The sequence below is a fragment of the Rhinolophus ferrumequinum genome, chromosome 16 (genome assembly GCF_004115265.2).
Source record: "Rhinolophus ferrumequinum isolate MPI-CBG mRhiFer1 chromosome 16, mRhiFer1_v1.p, whole genome shotgun sequence".
NCBI classification, from domain to species: Eukaryota; Metazoa; Chordata; class Mammalia; order Chiroptera; family Rhinolophidae; genus Rhinolophus; species Rhinolophus ferrumequinum.
Window position 1 is genome coordinate 13,349,426 of NC_046299.1, and position 23,903 is coordinate 13,373,328.

Sequence of the window (23,903 nt, forward strand, 5' to 3'; positions counted from 1 at the left end):
CGGGGTCGGGTGGGCTGCGTCCTCGCCAGACTCGCCCCAAGGTGGGAGCACACCTTCGGGCTCACCCCACCCCCCGCCCCCCCCCACACACTGCCCCCAAACAAAACAAAACCCGAGCCGGAGCAGTGTTTGGCTGTTTCTTTTGTCTTGCTCAAGGCTGATCACTTTTTGCCGGCGAAGGTTAACGGTCACGGAGTCCGGGGGCGCTCCCAGTGGCTCCACCAGGTGCTCCCCTACTCCCCTGTCCCCATTAGAGGAATTAGGCGACCACCGACCCCGGCCGGGAGGGCCGGTCCTTCCCGGGCACCCCTGCCCAGCCTCCTGAGGTAGGGAATGGGCCCCCGCCGGCCCCCGGAAGGAAGGAGAGGACGGGGTCGGCTCAGGGCCAGGCCCGAGGCCCCGCTGACCCCGCATTGCCCGCCCCGGGCCTCGCCTCCCGGGGGAGCCGGGGCCGCTGAGGGCCGGGCCAAGGCCGGCGGCTCTCCCCGGGCCGGCAGGGAGCGTAGGCCGCCGCCATCCCCAGCCTGTCGTGCGCCCGCAGCCCGCGGCCTTACCGCCTCCACGGCGTGCTGCAAGATAGAGGTGAACTTGGAGAACATCTTGTCCCGGGACTGCAGCAGCCTCTCCCGGGACGACCTAGAGAGCTCCTCGATTCGCCGCCGCCGCCCCTGCTGCGGCTGCCGGGGCCGCTCCAGAGTGAAGGCCGGTGCGGAGCGGGGAGGACGAGCAGAGGGCCGAGGCAGGCCGGGCCCGGCCGCTTCAGGTGTGCGCGGGCGGCGCGGCGGCTCGGGCGGGCGCTGCGACGTGGCGGGCGGTGAGGCGAGCGTTGCGCGCGGACTCCGGCCCCGCGACGCTGCGGCGGCGGCGGCGGCGGCGGCGGCGGCGGCTGGGACACGGTGGCAGCCGGGGTCCGGTTCCTTCCGCCTGCTTTTCCCGCCGCGGCCTGCAGGGGGCGCCGCCGCGACCCGGGGAGGCCGGGCCAGGCCTGCCCTGCGGCCCCGCGGCCTGACGCGGCGCGGGCGGGAGAGGCGCGGGGAGGCCGCGGCCCGGGGAGGCAGCCGACCCCAGCGCAGCCGCCGCCCTCGCCTGGCTTCGGGGCGCCTCAGACACAGTCATCCTGACGTTTTCAAAATTCAGCCAGTCTCACACAGCTTTGTTTGCAGTGGAAGTAACATGCCCATTTTGTAGGGAAACGTAGCCATATATGTATATGATATCCAGAGGTTCGTCTTTTAAAGGCACATTTGGAAGATCGGTTGAGAAAAAGCACGGTATTCCTAAGGCAAAGTGGACCGTGGCTTTAAATGCTAAGAATTAGAACAAATCAGCCAATGCTGGTAAAACGGTTTTGCAAGCTGTAAAATATTATTATGATCAATTATTCAGCATTAAAATAGGAAACCCAAATGGACAAATGGTAAGATGGTTCAGTTAATTTGTTACATGTTTTATAGCTAGGTGCAGTGCCTTCAGTATAGCATTTCCTATTCAGTTTTTCAGATAATACTGGAAAACATTAGTGAGGGAAAGAATCCGAAGGGTTTCTACTAAATGCATAGGACAGATAAGTGGAGCTACAATGGAAGCACTTGGATGGAGGCTTCAAGTACTATGTGTATATTAGTTAAGCCTTAAAGAAACAATTCTGACTGGGAAATTTGGGGTGGGTTGATACAAATTATGAAATCATTTACATCCTGGAGAACTTTGTTTTTGCTAGTATTGGTATTTTATTAAAAGGACCATTAAGTTCTTGATAAGATGAGAGTGGAGTAAGTTTTGCACAACCAGTGAGAAAATACATATTTGCAGTTGAACTGAGAGAAGGCAGAGAAGGTAGCCAGCAGAGCAGGGTAGTTAAGAGAGTCTCTGGAGCTAGGTAGCCTAAGTTGAAATCCCAGCTCCGCCATTCACTGTGGCAAGTTTTTTAACCTTTGTGCTTTAGTTTCCTCATCTCTAAGATGGGGGAGAATAGCACGAGCTTGTGTGGGAACATATTACTATGTGTAAAACACTTCATAATGGTATCTAGTCCATAACAAGCAGTGCATAGGCCTTTGTTACTCTCAGTAGTAGAAGTAGTATTAGTAGTATTTAACAAAATAAGAGGGCCAGAAATCAAAATTTGAGGAGGAGACTAACTAGTCTTGTCTTCTTTTCTTCTGTTTTTGTTGCTTGTATCCTTGTGTGGCAAATAGATTTGACCTTAGTTTTCTGTGTACTAACCCCAAGAATGCTGGGGTCATCTTCTGTCATTTGCTAAAAATTGAAATGTACTCCTTACCAAATTTTGGCTCATTGTGTCTGCTTCAATTAAGAGTGTGAAATTTCATTATTCTTATTCTTGTTATTCACAGTTTAAGAAGGTTAGTCATATTATTAACCATAACTATGTTCCTGACGAAATCGTCCTACATTTATATGGTATTTTGCATTTTCATAATGCCTCATCACCACTAATTGTATGAGGAGGTCTGTTTAAGAGAGGCTTATTTAGAGCTGTTTACATTTGATATTGCCTGTCTTTGTATACTTATTGTAAACACAATAAAATATATGTTTTACTCTAGATTAATATCAGTAGTTAGGATGATGACACATCTACCTGACATCTAGGTTCCAAGACATACAAGTTAGACTGAAATTATAATTGAGCAGATAATCTTGCCTTCTAGTCTCATCCTAGAATGCCTGGAATGACACTAAGATTGTCACCAGCCTTATTATGTACGGGCAGAGTGGGCCGTACTTTAACAAAGTGTGATTTGAAACAGCATAACAGAGGCTTTCCTGGGCCTCCCCAACCGTGAGATATGGTTGCCTCAAATAGAACTTTATTTCTTTATTCCTTTGGCTTAAGCCAAATAAGAAATTTAGTCCCCGCTAAAATGAAAATACTCTTGGAAGAGATAACATGTTACACTTTATCATTCGTTATACCCCATGGTAAATGAATTTGTTAAATTCTTTTCTGTGTGATGTTTAATCAGTGAGGACACAGCAAAATCTGTAAAACTGTAACTCAGTTGGGATGGAGGTGAAAAAAGAGACAGAAAGAGGAAATAGAGTTAGATGACACCTACTTTCAAAGTTTGGCAGACTTCCGATTAAATATATGGATTGACTTTATCAATATTCCCTCCCCAAATGCCACTAAAATTACAGTAAGGGGAATTTTTCAAGGTATAAACCAAAAAGGACCAACAAGAGTGGAGGGGATAACAGCAACAAAATTTTGAGAACTGGAAAGTTATTGTAAAGGGAATAAGTGATGTGGCTGGCCTAAAAAAGCTGAATCCTAAGGCAGTAATTAAGAAAACCAAGAACCAAAGTGATGGATTAATACAGGGGTGTCCAAACTTTTTTCAACGTTTTTCACCAAGAGCCATATGCGGTAAAATACACAAACAGCCGGGCCACTCACTCGAGGTAAAGTACATATTGCCTCACCTGGTTTATTTAAAATAATCTTGGAAGAGATAACATAAATATATTTTCGGAATTTGCTGCGGGCCAATTAAAATGAATCGTGGGCCACAGTTGGCCCGCGGGTCGCAGTTTGGACACCCCTGGATTAATACATTCACAGAAGCTCTCAGTGGCTTGGAAATTGGTGGCATTTGGTACCTCTGGAAGTTGAAATAAAAGTGGGACCAAAAATAGAAGAACAGATTGAACGTTTGTTTAAAATTGGATAGACCCCTACCCACTCCACAAGATTGTTGTGACTGCCCTTTTTCCCACCCTGGTATAAGATTAGAGATATTCCTGGAAGGGACAGTCGTTCTGTATTGGGAGAAAACAGAAGAGGATAAAGTGAAAATAAACGTCGTAAATCTTGAGATACATGTCTCCAGCCCTCATCCTCCTCTTGGCTCAGAATGCAGGCATCAGGCTGATTTCTCCAGGTAGAAGATAAGAAGGGTCCTCTCTGGAGAAGCTGATAGTTCAAAAGAAAAGACCTAAAGATTCTTCAGAGGGCCCAGACAACTCTGCAGTGCTGCCTTCCATTGATAAGCTCTGTCCACACGCTCAGAGCTTCAATCAGTTTTGTCACACATGTCTCTTTTTAAATAGGAGCACAGTGCCTGGGGTCATCAACGATTTGAGGAAAGCTTGTAATGTTAATAATAGAGACCAAAAGAAAAAAATAAACAGGACAAAAACAACACTTGGAAGAAAAAGAGTTGCTTGTATTAAACAGATAGGGAGAGCTGGGGAAGAAAACTTAAAAAAAAAACCAAAAACCAAAAAACACCAAACCAGAAAAACACTATCATTAATATTTCCAGAGATGTATAAGAAGATACTGCATGTATATGACAAGAATGGTATGCTATTTTTTTAAAGCAGCGTTTAGAAATCAAAAATATGATAACAAATTTAGAAAAAGAACATAAAAAGGATGGAAAATAAACTTGAAAAAATTTCCCAAAGACTAGAGCAAAAATAATGTAGGGATGAAAAATGGGGTGGGAGAGGATTTTTTTTATATTAGAGGGTCAGTCCAACAAATCCAACATATGAATAATTGGAGAGAATATAGAGAGGAGATCATTGAACTAATAATTCAATGTAATTTTATCAATCTGAAAGATATGAGTATCCAAATTGAAACAGTTCATTAAATACTAGAACAATGAATGAAAACAGACTCACTCTAGTGCTATTATAGTGAAATTTGAGAACACTGGGTTCAAAGAAAGATCCCATGAAACTTGTAATGAAAGAAGAAAAAGAAAAAACAAATTCATACAAATAATCAAGAATTACATGACATTACACTTTTCAACAACAACATGGGAAGTGAGAAGACATTGGGGCAATGCCTTCAAAATTCTGAGGTAAAATAATTTCAATCTAGAATTCTATACTAAGAAACTGTCAATTAAGTGTGAGGCTAAGATAATTCATTTCAGATGTGCAAGGTGTTGAAAATTTTTTTCTATCTTGCCTTCTTTCGTAGGAAGTTCTAAGAAGATGTGCTCCATCAAAATTCAGGGAATAGGCCAAAGGAAAAAAAGGTGAAGGAATTAGGTAACAAAGCCCAACATAGGAGGGAAGCAAAGGAAATTCCTAGGATGATGGTGAAGCAGAATCCCAGGATGACAACTATGGATAGCAATCAGCCAGCCCAGATCGGTGGAGTGGGTCAGAAGAGGTTTCCTCAAGAAGATAAAACTGATAGGTGAGAAATCTATGTGTTTGAGCAAATTTCCAATATAGGAAGAGAGTTTGATGTTGAATTAGTGATTGAAAACAAAGAAAACCAAGCAAAGAAAAAATTTAGATCATTAACACCAAGAAAAATAAAATATTGTGCAGGGGCAAGTAATCGTAATACATGGCTCAATTGTAAATAGTACTGACATAACCATAATAGTGTAAACACCGATCTAATTGAAATCATGGTGTTACTGGGAGAAAAGATAGCTAGGTGGTGAACGTAGGGATGGTGTGTGTGTGTGAGAGAGAGAAAGAAAGCTAAATCCTCTGCAGTGAGGAAACATTAGTGATTGCTTAAAACAGAAATATCAAGAAGTAACATGCATATTATTGAAAGAAAGGAAGCAAAAAAAAAAAAAAAGAGTCCACTCAAAGTGTTGTAAAAGGTTGCCTCTGTGGAGAGGAAATTAGGAGTTTTGGAGGAAGAACAGAGGCTTTCATAACAAACCTTGTAAAACAACCTCTCGACTAAACTGTATACTGGTGTAATTGATATGCCTAAAGTTTGATTGGCAAAGGGAGAAACTAGAGACAAACCATTTTTGGTGCTTTTAAAAAGTGTCAGACAAGATATTACAAGGGTCAGTAACTGTGGAAGGAGATGGCAGACTTGAAAGATGAAGTTAGATGAACCAAGATTTGTAAATGGTTAACTATCAGGAGTGAGGGAGAAGCAGAAATTAAAGATGTGCTGGAGTTTCTGGCTTGAGTGAGGGTAGGTGAAGGTTCCATTCATTGAGATAGGGAATATGGAGATGTAGAAAGACAAAGAGGTGAGTTTTTGTTTTTTTTAAGTGTTAGGTTTGATTACCTATATGATGACATCTATGGGAAGATGTCTAGTGTGGGTCAATAAGTTTGGATTAGGAAGTCAGGAGGGAGATCTAGGCTGGAGATAAAGGTTGGAGAGTCATCTCTTAAAGATTGAGATACAGGAATAAATGAGATAGTTCAGTGCAATGGCATAGTGAAGGGAAAAAGGCAGAATAGATACAAACTTAAGGAGTCCCTGGATTTAAGGATTGGGATAGGGAAGAGGGATTCATTGAAAAAGAGCAAAGAGGTAGGAAAACATATTGTGACGAAGTTCAGGGAGAAGTGAGGTTCTAGAATTGGGAGGCTGGTTCAAGATAAAATAGTGAATTAGCCTAGGCAACAGGCTTCATCTCCCTAACTCAACCCTCCAGCTGCCACAGAAACGAGGGAAGGAAGCTGATAGATCTCAGAAACTTATGTAAACACTGAAAACTCCTTGGCAAGTGTAGCAGTGCCCCTGGTACTCAGTGTCGCATCCCCGTGGCCAACTTCTGACTTCAGTTGCAGCTGTGGTGGGCCATTCTGTGCAAGCTCAGATTCACCCCATGGTGATAGCATCTCAATTCAGTCTCATGCCACCCTCTTTAGAATTTCTGCTATTGAAACATTCTGTGTGGGAGAGTCTACTTCTTCCAAAAGCATGATGAGTTTAGAACCCCCGGGGACACCTCTTAGCCAATGGTGGATGGAATCTGGTGGCTAAATACTCGTGTCCTGAATCTCTGGTGTGAAGCAATTCAAGGAAGTGTCCAGAACACTTCTCGGGAGGTCCCAGTGGGATCAAGTAGCCTCTGGCCACAGTGGTGACCACAAGAGCCCTGTTAGGCTTTACCTCCATCATTCTTCTTCTCCCCGCTTCCTCACTTCCTGGAATTTGAAGTAAACTATTTACAGTCAAGTTTTTCTCTCAGGCTCTGCTTTTGAGGAAACCCATTGTGTGTGGTAGTTAGAGTGATAGAAGCCAAGAGGGGAGGGCCAGCTGCCACAAACTGGGTATAGACTTGGGGAGCTACACCTTCATCCACTAGGCTAGGAAGTTACAATCAAGGCAAACATTCCTGCAAATGAGCAGTGCCTTAGTAGGTCCAGCTGCATATTATAAAACCACCCCAAATAATAGTGGCTTAACAAAGTTTCTCTTTCAAATAAAAGAAGTTGGCCTGGTAGGCAGTCAGGACTAGTATGGTGGCTCCCTTACATTGTCATGGAGCCACAGTCTTAACTGTCTGCACACCCAGCACTGCCAGACTTAAGATCACTTCATGGTCCCATACAGGTGCTAGAGCTCCAGTTACCAATTTGGGGGGCAGTAGCAGGAGGAAGCCAGGGGCAAAGAAGTTACCATTTGAATTTGTTAATCCCATTAACAAATCCTTTCTGAAAGTTCCACACTTCTGCTTACATTTCACTGGCCAGAACTTACATAACCACATCTAGTGGTTGGGAAAGAAAGGTGAAATGTAGTGTTTAATTCTGAGTTACCACCAGAAAAATAAAAGTACAAAGTGTAACTTTCAAACTCAGTACAGAAACTTTTTTGCCCAATTCAATGGAATGTAGGAAAATAGAAAAAAAGTATATATATATATATATATATATATATATATATATATATATATGAAGTATATACATATATACATATGTAAATACATATATACATATATAAAGAAGCTTGGAAAAATAGAAAACAAAGTAGGTCTTTCTATTAATTATAAAAAATGTAAATGGCTAAACTTAACAATTAAGAGCCAAAGAGGCATACACTGGATTTTTAAAAATATCTAGTACTACATTTTTCTAAAAGAGGCACATTTAAAACAAGGGAAGAGAGAGACTGTAATAAAGGAATACAAAATCATATACCAGGGAAATATGAATCAAAGAAAAACCAGTGTTAACAATTATATTAAATGAAATTGAATCAAAGATTTAAAGCATCACAAGAGAAAGACAGATATGACATTGGTAAAATAATAATAGATCAAGAAGATATAATGTTTATGTTCATAAATATACTTGATGCAAAACATAGAAAGCAATAACTGGCAGAACCACAGAGAAAAATGATAAATAATCTATTGTACTTAGAGGTTTTGATCACCCCTAATATAAACATAGATCAAGCTCTGAAAATAACACACAGAACAAGCTTGTTTGTACAGCTTAATGCATTATCACAAAGTGAACCACCTCGGCAGTCAGCACTCAGATCAAGAAAGAGCATCACCACTACTTCAGAAGCCTTTTAATGCCCATTTCAGGGCACTAACCCTTGCAATGGGCTACCACTATTCTGACTTCTAACATCATAGAGAGTTTAGGCTCATTTTGAAAAATACATAAATGGAATGACATAATATGTGTTCTGTCATTGTTAGGTGCAGTGTTCTAAAAGTCAAGCTTGTTAATATCGTGGTCCTGACCGTCTATCTCCTCAGTAATTATTTGCTTTTTCTGTCAGCTTTTGAGAGATGGGAGTAAATCTGCCACTGTAATTGTGGCTTTTTCTACTGTTAGCTATGCCCATTTTTGTTTTATATATTTTGAAGCTGTGTTGTATGTATATTTAGATTTTGACTTTAGGTAACTTTCTAATGGATTGACCTCTTTATTTTTACACGTGTACCTTTTATGAAAATAATGCTTCTTCCCATAAATTCTACAGTGTTTCATATAAATATAGCTGGTTAATGTTTACATAGCATATTTTTCCATCTTTTTACTCTCAAACTTTGTGTGCTTCAAAAACAAGATGTGTCTATTAACAATATATTATGTGTTTTTTTCCATCCCATCTGACAGTCTTAGTCCTTTACTTGGAATAGTTAACCTGTTTACTATAATTGCTGATATATTTGGTTTTATGTCTACTATCTATTTGTTTTTTATTTTTTCTGGTTTTTGTTTCCGTTTCATTCATATCTTAGATTCCTTGGATTAATCAAGATTTTTCATTTCCATTTTTTTCTTTTTGTTAATTTGTTATGTATTATTTAACATTGATATTTTAATGTTATATTCATGTAGAAAATTAATAAAATGTGTTAATTATATATTATTTTATTTTATATTGGATTTTTGACTCAAATTCTTTTCAGAGTGTTCCCAGGGGGTACCTGACTCACACCTGTGGGGTTTTTTGCCCAGTTTTGTAATGCATAACTGGGAGCGACATACTCAGCAACTGGCAGAATCCCTACATTGAGTGCAATTATGGCAGGAAAGGCCAAGTGGAGGCCACTAGAACTGTCTCTAATTATGAAAATAATAAGGCACTATTACATTTATGGAAGGATTACAGAGATTAGTGCCACCATAAAGGACTGAAAAGATCCAGGATGGTGATTCCTACCACATCCCTGTTCTATTTGCCTATTCAGCCTTGCAGAAGACAGATGTATCTTAAATAACCACAATGAAGTTTTGTAAACTTAATCAGGTACAAATTCCAATATCGACTGTTGTCCCAGAGGTGCTTTCATTGCTGGAGCAAGTCAACACATCGTCTTGCACCTGGCTTGCAGCTGTTACTAGGGCGAGTGTATTTACCTCTCTACCTGTTAGTAAAGACCAGGAATGAGCAACTTTTCTGTAAATGGCCAGATGGTAAATATTTTAGGATTTGCAGGCCATAGGTTTCTGTCACAACTACTCTACTCTGCATTGCAATACAGAAGCATCTATAGCCAATATGTAAATGAATGGACATGGCTGTGTGCCAATAAAACTTTATGTATAAAAATCGATGGTGGGCCAAATTTTGTCTTTGGGCCATGATTTGCTGACCTTTTGTAAAGATTATTAAGTGCAATCTATTTTGAGCAGGGAGGGCCAGCACTATACCTTCACTGCCCTCACAGAGAGATATATCAACTCCCTGCCCCTATGCCATGCTCTAATGTGCAGAGATCGATCACTCTTCTATTCCACAGGGCATTGTGTTGATCTAATACATTGATGGTATTCTGCTGATGGCTGAGCAGGAAGTAACAACAATTCTATACATGTTCTTGAGATACATATGTGCTAGGAGGTAAAAAATAAATCCCACAAAAAATTTAGGGGCTTGCCACCTTGGTGACACTTCTTGGGGTTCAGTGATCTAGGGCATGTCAAGATATCTCTTCCATATGAAGAACAAGTTGCTATAGCTGACCCCTAACACCACTAGGAAAGAGGTACAATACCTAGTAGGCTTCTTTGGAATTTGGAAGCAATAGATTCCTTGTTTTTACATGCTACTACTATGACCCATTTACCACGTGGCACCAAAAGCTGCAAATGTTGAGTGGGGCCCAAAACAATACAAGGTATTATCACAGGTCCGGGCTGCAGTGTAAGCTGCTCTGTCACTCAGGTCGTATGACCCAGCAGGTTCAATGGTGCCTGAAGTGTCAGGGGGAGATAGGGATGGTGTATGGAGCATTCGGCAGGCATGTGAATTGCAGTTCAGACTCTCAGAATTTGGGAGCAACGCTATGTCACACTCTATAAATCACTATGCCTTTTTCCTTCTTAAAGCTACGTCTTGCTTGCTATGAGGCCTTAGTAAAGATTGAATGCTTGACGGTGGATCACCATGAGACCTGAGCTGTGCTTCATGAACCGGGTGACGTGTGACCCACAAAGTCAGCCATTAAGTTGGCACGCCCAGCCGTCCTCCATCATCAAATGGAAGTGGTATATATGAGAGTGGGCTCAAGGAGACCCTGAAGACACAGGTAAGTTGCATGAGGGTAAGTGGCCAAGGATTTGCAGGGCATTATTTTTTTCTCCCACGTATCATTGATGGCCTCATGAGGAGTTCTCTTTGACCAGTTGGCTGAGGAAGAAAAAACTTCCGGTTTGGTTTCCAGATGGTTTTACGTGGTATACTAGTACCACCTGAAAGCACAGCTATAGCACTACAGCCCCGCTCCAAGATGACCCTGAAAAACAATGGAGAAGGGAAAGCCTGCCGGAGGGCAGAACCGAGAAGAGCACACGTCTTGTTTATTTTTCCTGAAAGTGGAGATGGCCAGAGATACAGGTCTCCCCTGGTTCCTGGGATATGGTTCAGGGTTTGGCAATATAGTCAGGAACTTGGAAAGAACATGACTGGAAGATTAGTGACAAGGAGGTCTGAGGAAGAAGTATGTAGATAGACCTCTCTGAATAGGAACAGAGTATAAAGACATTTAGATCCCATGTAAATGAATGTTCTTCAGAAGGCAAGCTCTGTGGAGGAGAATTTTAATCAGGTGGATTGGTGACCCATTTTTAGATGTCAGTCAGCCTAATTCCCCAATTGCCCAGGGCTCACGAAATGGCCACCTCAGCAGGAATGACAGGTTAAGCATGAGATAAGAAACACGGACTTCCACTCAACAAGACCAATATGGCAAAGCCAGTGCTGAGTGTCCATCCTGCCAACAGCAGAGACCAATGCTGTGCAACCCTTAGGGAAGTGTCCCCCGGGGGCAACAGCCAGCTTCCTGTGGCCGCTCGATGACATTGCACTACATTCATCATGGAAGGAACAGCACATTGTTCTTACTCTGTGTGTTCCCTTCCTCTAGATATGGATTTGCCTTTCATACCTCAAATGCTTTAGCCACATTTATGGACTTTAAAAATCCATTTACTGTCATTATATTCCATACAGCATTGCTTCTGATCAAAGAACTCATTTCACAGCAAATGAAATGTGGCAGTGGGTCTATGCTCATGGAATCCCCTGGACATCCCATCATCCTCAAGCAGCTGGCTTGATAGAACAGTAGTGGGGCATTTAAAAACTCAGGTACTGTGCCCGTGAAGTGGCAGCACCATGCAGTCTGGGGCAGTGCGTGCCAGGACGCAGTCAGTACGTGCTCAGAACCAGCAACCAATATTTGGTGCCGCTTTTCCTGTAGCCATGCTATAGGGCATGCATTTCTTTTGCTATAAAATTAATTCCTTGATCAAAGCAAGGATATGCGGTATAGCACAATGAGAATAAGACATTGTATAATTGTGAGGCTGGTGGTACCAGCTCAAGCATTGCAGATAGGAAAGGCAAATCCATATACAGAATATAAATCTGTATCAAAGAGGACAAATTGTTGTTCCCTTCATGATGGCAGGGGTCCAGTGTAATCGATCTGCCACCACGGTTGCATATCAAGATCTCAAGCTGGGTTTTTGCTGTTACCAGTTAGCTGCACAGCGGTGGCGGTCATCAGAGTAACTTTGGTCAGGTACAGTGCATGTTATTGAGTCCAGTATAGTAGCCACTCCTGCCACCATGGCCACTGTATAAATAACACACCGAGAAAGCACTGCGGTGGTTAGGTAAAGAGGCTGACAGATATCTACTAATGTTTCATTTTGCTCACTTGATTATCGAGACACTCCTCTGCAATAGAGCCCCTTTGGTGAACAGTCACATGGCACACAGTTTCTTCACTCTGTGCCCGTTCGAAGAAGTCCAGCCACATACCTTTCCCCTTGTTCCCCATGGTGTAATCCTGCTTGCAATTGACTTAATATTTGTTTCCCCTCAAAATTCATATGTTAAAACCTAACCCCCAATATGATGGTATTTATTTGGAGGTGGGACGTTTGGGAAGTGATTAGGTCATGAATGGAATTAGTTCTCTTATAAAAGAGATTCCCGAGAGCTCCCTTCCCCTTCTTTCACCATGTGAGGACCTAGTGAGAAGACAGCGTTCGTCAACCAACCAAGCAAACTGTTGGAGCCACTTCCAGCTGTGTTAATTCACATGTTCAAGTCAGCAACTCTTGTACGTGCATTCATATCAGTACGTTTGCCCTGATCCATTTTGTATTTTTTCCTCCTTGGAGTTATGCTCTTCAAATTGTTTCCTCCGTATTCCCCAGGTTTTTGTCTTTATGTACTAGGAAAACCTGGGAATTCTTTCAGAGAATAAGCTATGTCCTCTGGGTCAAACTTTACACTCACGTCCTTGGAGTATACTGAGATCTGACTCTAGGTATGAGTCTAGAGATCTCAGAGTGGGTCTTGAGCAGGACAGGCATTTCTTTGCAAATCAGCTTCTCTAGGTGAGCGTTGTTAAGCAACTCCAATCTCCTCAGATACAGGAGGGCAGGCTGTTTGTGCTGCCGAGAGAGGCTCAGAGAGACTTGGACTTCAAAATACTCATCTTTTTGTTCAAGTCCGTCAGAGGTCCCCATTCTAAGTGTCAAGTCCACTCACTCTTAATACCATAATTTTAACATAAGAGACATGGCAAGTGCATTCAACTTATCATTTTATAACTCAGACAACTGAATTTTGGGAATGACTTTCAGTGAGTTTTACCCTGCAGCTCTAAAAAATTGTAAATTGTCTTAAAGCCACCATAGATGCTCTCTAGTTCTTTGTCTGTGATTTGAAATAAAGTTTGAAACCTTGGTATTATTTTCTTTCTGTAAGTTCTCCAGTGTAGTCAGAAGCAGCCAACGACCCCACAGTTCTTATACTCTTTATTATTACCATAGCAGTCAAGTGCAATGGCCACTTGGTCCTCTAGGCCACTTGATTCAGTAGGGTTATACTTTACAGTCAACCACAGGTAATACTATAGTTAGTCATGATGCCCTAGGTGGCCACAGATAGCTAGATTCCCATTTCCTATTATGAAAAAGCTCAGCACTGCTTTCAAAGGTAAGGGTATAGCAAAACAATCCCAAATCCCATCTTTGAGGGTCTGTTCTCTGGAACCACTCTGGCACCGTATTCATTAGAGTACGGTCCGGCAAACCGAAACCACACTAGTAATTTCAGCAGAGAGAATTTAATATAAGAAATGTTTTACATGGGTCAAACATTGAGGTGCAGAGATAATAACCTGTTGGGTGAATAAAGGGAAGATGGTGGTGTTTCAGCAACTAGAGGCTAGGGAGAGAGGGGCATCACAGAGCTAGGGCTTAAACCCTTGAAAAAGAGGTCCTGCCCTGCTCATACTGGTACCTGCAAGGTGGCACCGTAAGGCTAATTTTGGAAGCATCAAGAGCTGAAGACTGCAGCCAACTGCTGCTGCCAGAGGGAAGTGCTCTTGCTGAGGTAGCCAATGACAGCAGAAAGAGTACAGAACAGGAAGAGGCATCTCCTCTTCTCTTCTCCTGCCTCATACTCTCCCTCTAGTGCCCTCTGTTGGCAGAACCAGAGAGTTACCTGGCAAAAGAGAATGAGTTTGCAAAGACCTAGACCCAGACCACAAAGTAGAGTGAGTGTAGGAGGGTGGATTTGGACCTGATCTCATAGGATTATGTGTGTTTTAACCCATAAATGTACAGATTCAGTTTAAAAAAGAGGGCATGATGAAATAGATGTTTGAATCTATATGTGGAATCAGCATAAAGGTGATAGCTATAAATCCATTCAGGTATGTTACACTAGTGATACAAATAACAAATGATATTGCCGAATGATAAATGATAATGTGATTCTTTAAAATGGTGGGCAAATGTTGGTAATGTTCCGAACAAAATAATGTGCCACTTTCTCTTACTTTGTAGAATACTGCATATCCGAAAATTTTATTAGGTATCAAATACTCAACTAACAGTAAGTAGGTTTTTCACCTACAAGAATATCCAGCCAGAAATTCAAAATTTCTATAGGACAAGAGACAACTCGTTCTTGTATGGGGATATCCTGTGTATTGCAGGATGTCTAGCACTGTTCCCTGAACGCTGTAGTCCTCCAAGAATTCAGAACACCTGCGAGGATATGGTAGTACTGTCTGCATTCAGACCAACTGCTCGAGGATCATACCACAGGTCAGGGACACAGGGGTTTGGATTTTGTTCTGAATTAAACCAGAAGTCATTTGAGGATTTTAACCAGGTATATTCAGCTTGCATTTAAAAAATGTATCACTCTAGCTTCTGCTATGTAGAAAACAGACTGTGGGAAGGCAAGAATGGAAGTAGCAAGTCCAGAGGGGAGGTGACAGGAGGTCACATTATTCCAGTACAAGGTGATGGTGGTTTGACTGGTGGAGGAGCTGTTGAGAAGTAGTTGGATTCTGGGTAGATTTCAAAAGGAGAGCAGATAGGATTTGCTGAAAAATTGGATATGAATGAGGGAACGAGCAAGATCAAGGTTGTTGTTCAGGTTGTGGCCTGAATGACTGTGAATAGTGGTGACATTTTTAAATATGGAAAATGCTAGGGAAGGAGTAGAGCTTTGGCGAGGTGAATCCAGAGTTTGTTTCTTGATCTTTAAGATGTCTAGTAGACATCCAAGTAGAAATGCTGAATAGGCAGTTGGATATACCAGTCTAGAGCTCACTGGGGAGTCAGGGCTGGAAGTATAAATTAGACAGTAGTCAGGGCATACATGGAATTTTAAATACATGAACCTGGATATGATCACCAAGGGGACGAATACAGATATGGAAGAGAAGAGGTCCAAGGAATGAGCCCAGAGCTACTCCAAAATGCAGAGTCTGGGAAGAAAAAGAGGTGCCAGCAAAGGAGTGACATCACCCTGGACTTTTTCCCCCCCATAATGCAATAACTCAACATAGTAATTTGTAATAACAGGTGCCAAACACTATTCTAAGCACTTAAGATATACTATGTTTTGAAAACTAATAACCACTCTGTGAGGTAGGTTATGTTGTTGTTTTTGTTTAATGGAGGAACCTGAGGCAGAGTTGAACTTACCCTACTAGATATTAAAACCAACTGTGAATTTATGAACCTAGATAGAGGTAGTGGTTGCATAACACTGAGTGTACTAAATGCTGCTAAATTGTTTACTTGTATTTTATGTTACCTGAATTTCACCTCCATTAAAAAACAAAACAAAGCAAAACCCAACTTTAAAGCCAAGGCAATAAAATATAATAGCACAGTTATAATGTAGGAAGAGACTAATAAACCAATGTAACAATGTACACTGCTATTGGGAAAAAATCTGTATTGCTATAGGAAAATATTTATAATAGATCTCTCCATCGCAACATATATAAAAACAAATACCAAATAGTTTAAAGACATAAACATGAAAAGTAAATCTGTATAGTTTCAATCATTGAAAAAAATGTAGGAGACTATAGCGTGGGAAGATTTTGGTTTTAATTTTAAAGGTCTTATTAGCTTTATTCAACAATTCACGAATGGGGCAACAACCAATCTAGAAGATGGAAAGGAGCTCTGAGATGCTGTACCAAGACTTTTATAAGCAGAAAGGAACAGAAATAAGGAAGTTATAGTAGGCAAAAAAGCAGGTTGGTTAATATGATCTCACTTATATGTGGAATCCAAAGAACAAAGTAAAGGAACAAACAAAATAGAAATAGACTCATAGATACAAAGAGCAAACTGATGGTTGCTGGATAGGAGGTGGGTTGTGGGGGCCTGGGTGGAAAAGGTGAAGGTATTAAGAAGTAGAAATTGGTAGTTACAAAGTAGTCATGGGGATGTAAAGTACAGCATAGGGAATATGGACAATAATATAGTACAGTTCCAGGTAAGTATTAAACTAAGTGGGAGGATAACTTCGTAAATTGTATATTAATACATGTCTCACCACTATGCTGTATTCCTGAAACTAATATAAAACAATATTGAATATCAACTGTAATTGAAAATTTTTAAAAAGTAGTTGGTTATTGCAAAGTTTCTTTCCTAAAGGGCATTTATCAGACAGAGTCTCTAGGGCTAATCAGGCAATTCCTGATTAGCTGACGTAAGATTCCATTCTGAGAGAGCTAAAATTGTAATGAAATTAAGTCTCGGTTTGGTTATGTGGGGCTTAGCAAAGTGACTCCATTTTGGGCCTTTTGTCTTGTTGTCAACAGCTCTTTACTATTCACTCTACTGTATCATTTCTTCTTTTATCCTCGTTCAACATTCACACTTTTTATTGGAAAATTAGATTTACTATTCTGTACATTTACAATTATTTTCTCACTTTTAAAAACAGAAATTCCACACACAATTTGTATTAATTTCATATTTCTATCTCTTAAAGATATGCAGATTTTCATTGTTCTCTGAAGCATTGTCTCTGCTAATTTTATTTAATGTATTTTATCTTCTCTGGTCAGTTTTGGACAGTATACTTATGGTCTAAGATTTTCCCTCTACACATTATTTAATCACAAAATCATAATTTTTATCACTCCTCATTTGCATTTATCATTAAAAATAATATTAATGCCATAAACCCTTTTTATCTAGTTATTGCTTCTTTATGTTTTCCCCTCTCATTCTACTACTCAATAATTCTTTTTCATAATGGAATACAATTTTGGGGGGTGTACTCAAGAATAGGAGTTGCAGGGTCTTTGGGAAGATTTTCTTTTTTTCTTTTTTCATTATATCAAGTGTTTATTAAGGGACCTTACAAAGGAGGTAGCAGGATGGCATCTTGGGCAGTAGCAGGATGACATGGATGTCCTCCACCAAGATTTTCTTAAACAAGACCCCAAAAGGCAAACCATAAAGAGAAAGATTGAGGGATTTTACTGTATCAAAATTAACTATGTCTGTTCAGCAGTAGACATCATGTAAAAGCTAACAGATAAGTCACAACTATCAAAAGATTTCCAAGTTGAAAATTGGTGTAATAGGTTCCTATTTCTGCTATAACAAATTAGTCAGAACTTAGTGGCTTAAAACAATAAAAATTTATTATCTTATAGTTGTAGAGGTCAGAAGTCCAAAATAGGTTTCACTGGGCTGAAATCCAAAAATGCCCCATATTAAAAAATGAATAGCATCAACAGAATTATTAATCTCACGTATAAATACTAGTATACATTATACAGTATATGATACTACATACTTTAGATAGTGAAGTATACAGTAGACCATTATTATATAAAGGAGATTGAAAGTAGCTGCATTTAACTTTCCTGGATAAAAAATAGTCATTACACTGTTACCTACTTGATGAACACAATTGATATTAAAATAGCAAATAATTTCTTTTACTTCACAAATAAAGATCACATTTTTTTATAAGTTCAACTGTGTGAGAAATTTAACCTTGTATAAATACAGAGGAAAATGTATTATGTCATTCAGATAAAGTAGACTAGATAATGTCATAATGCCAGGTCACGTAATGGAAGATGCAGGAATTAGAGGTCAAGATGACTATCCTGTCCTACCTAACCTTCTAATCTTTAGATAGCCATACATTCTACATGTAATCAATATAAAAAGTGATTGATGAGATAATTTATATATACATATTTTTAAAACAGAAAGTCTTTGAAACCTGGTGGGGATTTATCAGTTGGAACTAGCTGTATTTCAAGTGCTCAGTAGCCACATGTGGCTAGGTCAGGGCCACCATATCGGACCACACAGTTTTAGACCAAGGGGGAAGTCAATAGAATAAAATAAGGGACTATAGCAGGAAGACAGGAAGGTGAAGGGAGATATATTAAAAAATATCAGGGTTTATGAGAAGGTGAGTAGGAATGAAATTTCAAGCACAGGAGTAGGGACTGACTTCAAATTGAAAGCTAAATTCATCTTTCAGTGTAACCAGAGGAAAGGAGGAAAGAATGGGTCCAGACACAAAGTGTCTTTAGCTAATGGATTTTATCTTCTTTGGGAAGTAAAAGAACGAATGAAGATGATGGGAGGTGTGTGTGTGTGTGTGTGTGTGTGTGTGTGTGTGTGTGTGTGTGTGTGTGTTTGGAGCTTGAGAAAAATGGAGACTATTTGGAATAACCTCTGTGAGGACTGGAAAGAGAGAGAGCTGACTGAGGAAACGTTGACTCTGGTCAACAACTTTGGAAGCCTGTGTGAATGTGAGGACCACGAATCTAGTCTCTACTGTTACGTAATTTTCACCAGCAGCCTCAGTAACCTGGTTTTAGGTAAAAGAGAAGGTACAGGATAGTCAGTTGAAATGAATCAGAATGAAGGCTTTCCCAGGCAGGTGTGACAGAAAGATCATGAGACAAAGGAGCTGAGGACTCTATCCAGAATGTGGTTCAAGGGGTGGACTTTAAAATCTAATGTGAAGTGTGAAAAAATAGGAGGAATGAGAGAAAGTAGACGTGACAGTTTCCTGGAGGTTTCTACCAGGTCTGGGGACCCATCTCAGAATGAGTTAATCAGAGAATTAGAAAAATAGGAAGTTATAGTGAAAGAGAGATGATTGAATTTATTGTTTACAAAGTTAAACCATTTTGGTGCTGACATCAGGGTGTTGGTGTGGAATGGGTTCTGAAATGGAGTGGATGAGAAGGGCATTGGAGATGAGGCTAGGAACTGAAAGGCCGTGCTGAAAGATGGGCCATCCAGGAGGACATGGAAGTCTTAGGATGATGACAGAACTTGGAGTGAGAGCACAACTATAAGCCAGGTGTTAAATCACAGATGGGGTAACAGTGACCGGGGAGCATATAAATGGCAGCACCATGGAGGAGTGGAAGTCGGTATTGCCATATGGCTTAATGCTAAAAGAAGTAGGAATTTGTGCATGAGTGAAAAGCAAGGTCTGGACTGGGGAAGAGGAGATAATCAATCTCTAGGATCATCTAATACAAAGACTTCACTCTATAGATGAGGAAACTGAGGTCAGAGAGTGTGGTAGCCAGCTTCCAACATGTTCCCCAGTGATCCCCATTTTTTGGTATTCACACCCTGTGCAGTCCTCCCCCACAGTGTACCAAGGTGGCTTTACAGGAACGATAGAGTACAGCAGAAGTGATGTATGTTGCTGCTGAAATCAGGTTGTAAAGGATATTGCAGCTCCTGTCTAGTGGTTCTCTCACTCTCGGATTACTCACTTTGGAGGAGTCCAGCTGCCATTTCATGAGCAACCCTGTGGGGAGCCCACATGGTGAGGAACTGAAACCTTTGCCAGCGGCCGTGTGAGGGAGCTTGGAAGCGGATCCTTGATCCCCAGTCGAGCCTTCAGATGACTCACCTCTAGGTGACATCTTGATGGCGACCTCATGAGAATCTCTGTGCCAGAACTAGTTAAGCCACTTTCGAATCCCTAACCTACCGAAATGGAGATAATACATGTTTGTCGTTTTAAGCCACTAAGGTTGAGATAATTTATTAAGCAGCAAAGATAAATAAGACTGCGAGTTTTTGTAACTTACTCAAGATCACAAAGCTACTGAGTGGCTGATTTACAACGAGAACAGAGGGCTCCTGATTCTTGACTCAGTGTTCTATGAGATCATACTGGATAATGGTATATCTTGGATTTCTTTTGTACTGGACACACATGCCCTCAGGAAGTGTTAGTCACTGTCTAAAAATGTTTAATTCATCGTAATTCTGTTTTGTTCTTAGGCAACATAAAATGAAAACCGGGCCATGCTTCCTCATGGAATACAGAATAAGATTCAGTAAGGTAAATATTTTCTTTGTCCTCACCATATAAGTAATGCATAAGCATTTCTAAAGCATGCTTATTATCTTTTTTGCCACAATTTCTAGAAGGGTTGAGATGAACTAATTCAATTTTGTGCAATAGCTTAGGGGTAAAACGAGAAATGTAATTTCTACTTGGCTTCTTTTAACCACTTGACAAGAATGACATAGAGTACCCGGTATTAGTTGTATCATTTAAATACTTCAATAATTCTGACTTTCCTGTGCAGTGAATCAGTGACAGGATCTAGTGTCTGCATTTTTGTCTGTTGTCTCTAAATGTAATATTCAGAGAAGGGCAGAATGCCAGAAAGGCACTTTGTGGCTTCTATTTCCATGCCATAGAGTCTGCCATTTGGATGTACATAATAGAGAAGTTTTGTATGCCCTTTTGACTTACGGTTTAGGTCTCGGATATTCAACATGTAATTACACATTTTTTTATTCTTATTTTATTTTTTCTTTCCTTAAGAATATAGCTAGAAAAATAATGGGGAAAGTAGAAAAGTAGGTTTGGTTTCACTAGAACATGATTATTTTAAAAATTAATCTCAAGTGTATTCAAGGCTCTAATTCTATTAACTCCCACAAAAATGCAGATGTATTTCCAATTATTCCTTATTACAGTCAGTAAGTTAATTTGCTGTCATATATTCTCAGCATTAGGGAGATTGTTGAATGTGGGTTTTTTTTTTTCACTGCACTTGAAAAAATAGATTTGCCAGCTATTTCCTAGTATCAGTTACTCACTTGAGAGTCATAGAAAGACAGTTTTCACTCCCTTGACGTTTTAGCACTTTCCTGGATATAATCCAGCTAATTACGTGTGGCTTGAGCTTGCTTGAGATACAATGCTATTTCATATTTTGTATTAGGTTAGTGATTAATGTGTAGTTTGAATATTGTTTTATAAAAATTTAGCATTGTTTTTTTATAATCAGCAAAAGTAAGAAAACAAAAATATGTGTCTTTAATTAGTGATAGTACTAAGTTTTCGAGTTGTGTGTTCATTCTTCAGAAAACTCAGTTGTCTCTAATCAAACTTGTGTTTATGAATTCCTTTGAATTGTACAACCCTATCCATGGTTTTTAGTAAGAATTCATTCATTCATCATTTATTGTTTATTATGTGCCAGGTACTTTTATTTGTGTTGAGAATATGAGAGTGAATTAAACATACAACATCTCTGTTTTCATGGCACTTGTGCTATAGTCGGGGAAGAGAGTCAACAAGCAAATGAATAAAACAGATACACAATATGTCAAATGGTGATTACATTCTATGAAGAAAAAAATAAAGCAAGATAAGAGGATAGAGAGTGACAGATGTGAACAAGGAGAGATATCAAGATATGTATATGTCTGGGGCAAAAGCGTTCCGAAGAAAAAGACAAGTGCAAAAGCAAGCAAACCATACCTATGTGTCCAGAAGTAGCCAGGAGACTTGTGTCGCCGTAGAAGAGCCAGCAAAGAGGAGATGAGATCCGTGGGGAAGCAAGGGCCAGATCTTGTAGCCTGCAGGCCAGGGTGAGGGGTTTGATTTTAATGTGATTGCTTCAGGCTGCTGTGCGAAGAGACTGTGGGAGTGTAATTGTGGGAACAGGAGGACCAGTTAGGAGACTGTGTTGGTCCGGTCCTCTGAGAAGCCAAACTGAGATAAGATGTGTAAGAGATGTGTTAAGAGGAACACCTACGAGGGGAAATGAGGGAGTGGCAGAATAGGTGCTGAGAGTCTTCAGACGGAAATGAAATTCTAACCTAGGTGATGGACAGAAAGAGGACAGAAGGGTTAGATGGAAGAGTGAAACTGCAGTGCTCTTCTATGAAAGTTTGTCAAGGCCGATGGGATGTCCCTGAACCAAAGCCACCCATCAGAGAAGTCCCCCATCTCTCAGGAGTGGGCCTGCCCCAGTGTTCCTGCCGTGCTGTCACTGGCTGGAAGCAGACCTTGGGAAGTATGGCTTCAGTGTGAACAGAGGGATGGATTCTAGAGTGCAGCAACTGGGGCCACCATTCAGTTTTGCTCCTTCACTGCCAGGCTTATTGCCATCACAGAGACTTTTGCCATAATCCAGGGAAGAGAGATCATGGTGGCTTAGGTTAAGGATGTAGATGAATTTTGACTGTATGTCCATCTGGAAGTATTTTGAAAGTTAAGCTGACCTCTTTGGCCAATAGATGATATGGAGTGTGAGGGAGGGAGAAGGGACAAAGATTCCTCCGAGATTTTTTGGTTTTAAGTATCAGAAGAATGTGGTTGCCATTTGCTGAAATGGAGAAGACTGTGGGAGTCGTAACCATGGAAAATCGGATGTTCATTTTGGCCATTTTTACTTTGAGATGTCGATTAAACCCCCCACATGGAGATATTGAGAAGACAGCAGAATACAGAAGTCTGCGCTTTAAGGGAGCGTTGCAAACTAGAAATATAAATTTGAAAATCATCAGCATGTGGACAGCAGTTAAAGTCACGGGACTGCATTAGATTATCTAAGGAATATATAGAGATGAAGGAAGAAGGGGTTCAAGGCCTGACAGGGAGAAGAGGAGAATCCCACAAAAAGACTGAAGCAGAGGCAGTCAGTAGTAGGTAGGAGGAGACGGACAGAAGAGTGGTGTCCTGGAAGCCAAGTGAAAAACGTTTTAAGGAAGGAAAAAGTTTCAGTTTTCTACTTCTTTAGTCTTGATACCTATTAAATGAAATTTCTATGATGTATTAATATCTTACTAAGGGAACCTACTAAACAATCAGATATCCTAATGTAATATATTTTTTATATTTCTCTTTCATATTTATTTTCTCTTCTATATTCTGAAATAAAGTAGTTTTAAAAATCTGCACAACTGTTTTATATTTAAAGTTTTTCAACTAGTTACCTGCAGAGGCTTCTTTAAACAGGGCATGGCTGTCCAGAGAAATAAATTCAAAATAAAGAGAAATAATTTCATAGAACAGTGCTTCTTAAGCCTTTTTTGGGTTATCGACCCCTTTGGAAATAAGGTGAAAGCTTTCCTCTGAAACATGCATACACACACACACACACACACACACACACACACGCAGTGTTTTGATTGTATTTAGAAGGAGTCTAGATCCCTAAAGCCAACCCATGCGTCCTTCAGGCAGCCCTGAAGCCAGGCCTTGAATTGACTACAGAGTCCGCATTCTTATAACCTTTATTTTCTTCTTGGTTATTTAGTAGGTCCACTTAGCAAGATCTCAAAACGTCACCATTTTAAGTCACTCATGTACTTCTAGTTTTAGCAAAAAGGAACTTCCCTTAGAGATGCTTCACTTCTAAATCAATTCAGTTAGGGAAAATAATATATATACAGGACATGTGACCTGTGCAGACACAACCTTGCTCTTGGAAGGACTCATGCTTGGGTTAACGCTGTGCCATTACCATTTGAAATTCTTAATAATTTTTGAATAAAAGGTACCACATATTCAGACTGCATGGGGCCCTGGAAATTATATAGCCAGATACACACACACACACGCACGCACA

At 40.5% G+C, this 23,903-nt stretch overlaps 1 protein-coding gene and 1 long non-coding RNA gene across 5 annotated transcripts in view; one reads left to right on the top strand and one right to left on the bottom strand.

Annotated features, from left to right (window-relative positions):
• Positions 1–941, bottom strand: part of FHIP2A (FHF complex subunit HOOK interacting protein 2A) — a 28,526-nt gene extending 27,585 nt beyond the window's left edge. For both annotated transcript variants that reach the window (XM_033130065.1, XM_033130064.1), the window contains exon 1: positions 555–941. In XM_033130065.1, coding sequence (XP_032985956.1) covers positions 555–599 — 45 coding nt within the window. In that variant the 5' untranslated portion in view covers positions 600–941. The remainder of the gene's footprint in view (positions 1–554) is intronic.
• On the top strand, positions 130–23,632 carry LOC117035908 (uncharacterized). Of its 3 annotated transcripts, none has more exons than XR_004425289.1 (5): positions 130–326; positions 4,967–5,188; positions 10,564–10,763; positions 20,311–20,371; positions 21,605–23,631. It is a non-coding gene; the product is annotated as an uncharacterized LOC117035908 (long non-coding RNA). The 3 variants fall into 3 exon arrangements; XR_004425290.1 differs by lacking the exon at positions 130–326 and adding an exon at positions 628–763 and having other exon boundaries at positions 21,528–23,632; XR_004425288.1 differs by lacking the exon at positions 130–326 and adding an exon at positions 628–763 and having other exon boundaries at positions 21,605–23,630.
• The last annotated feature ends 271 nt before the right edge of the window (positions 23,633–23,903 follow it).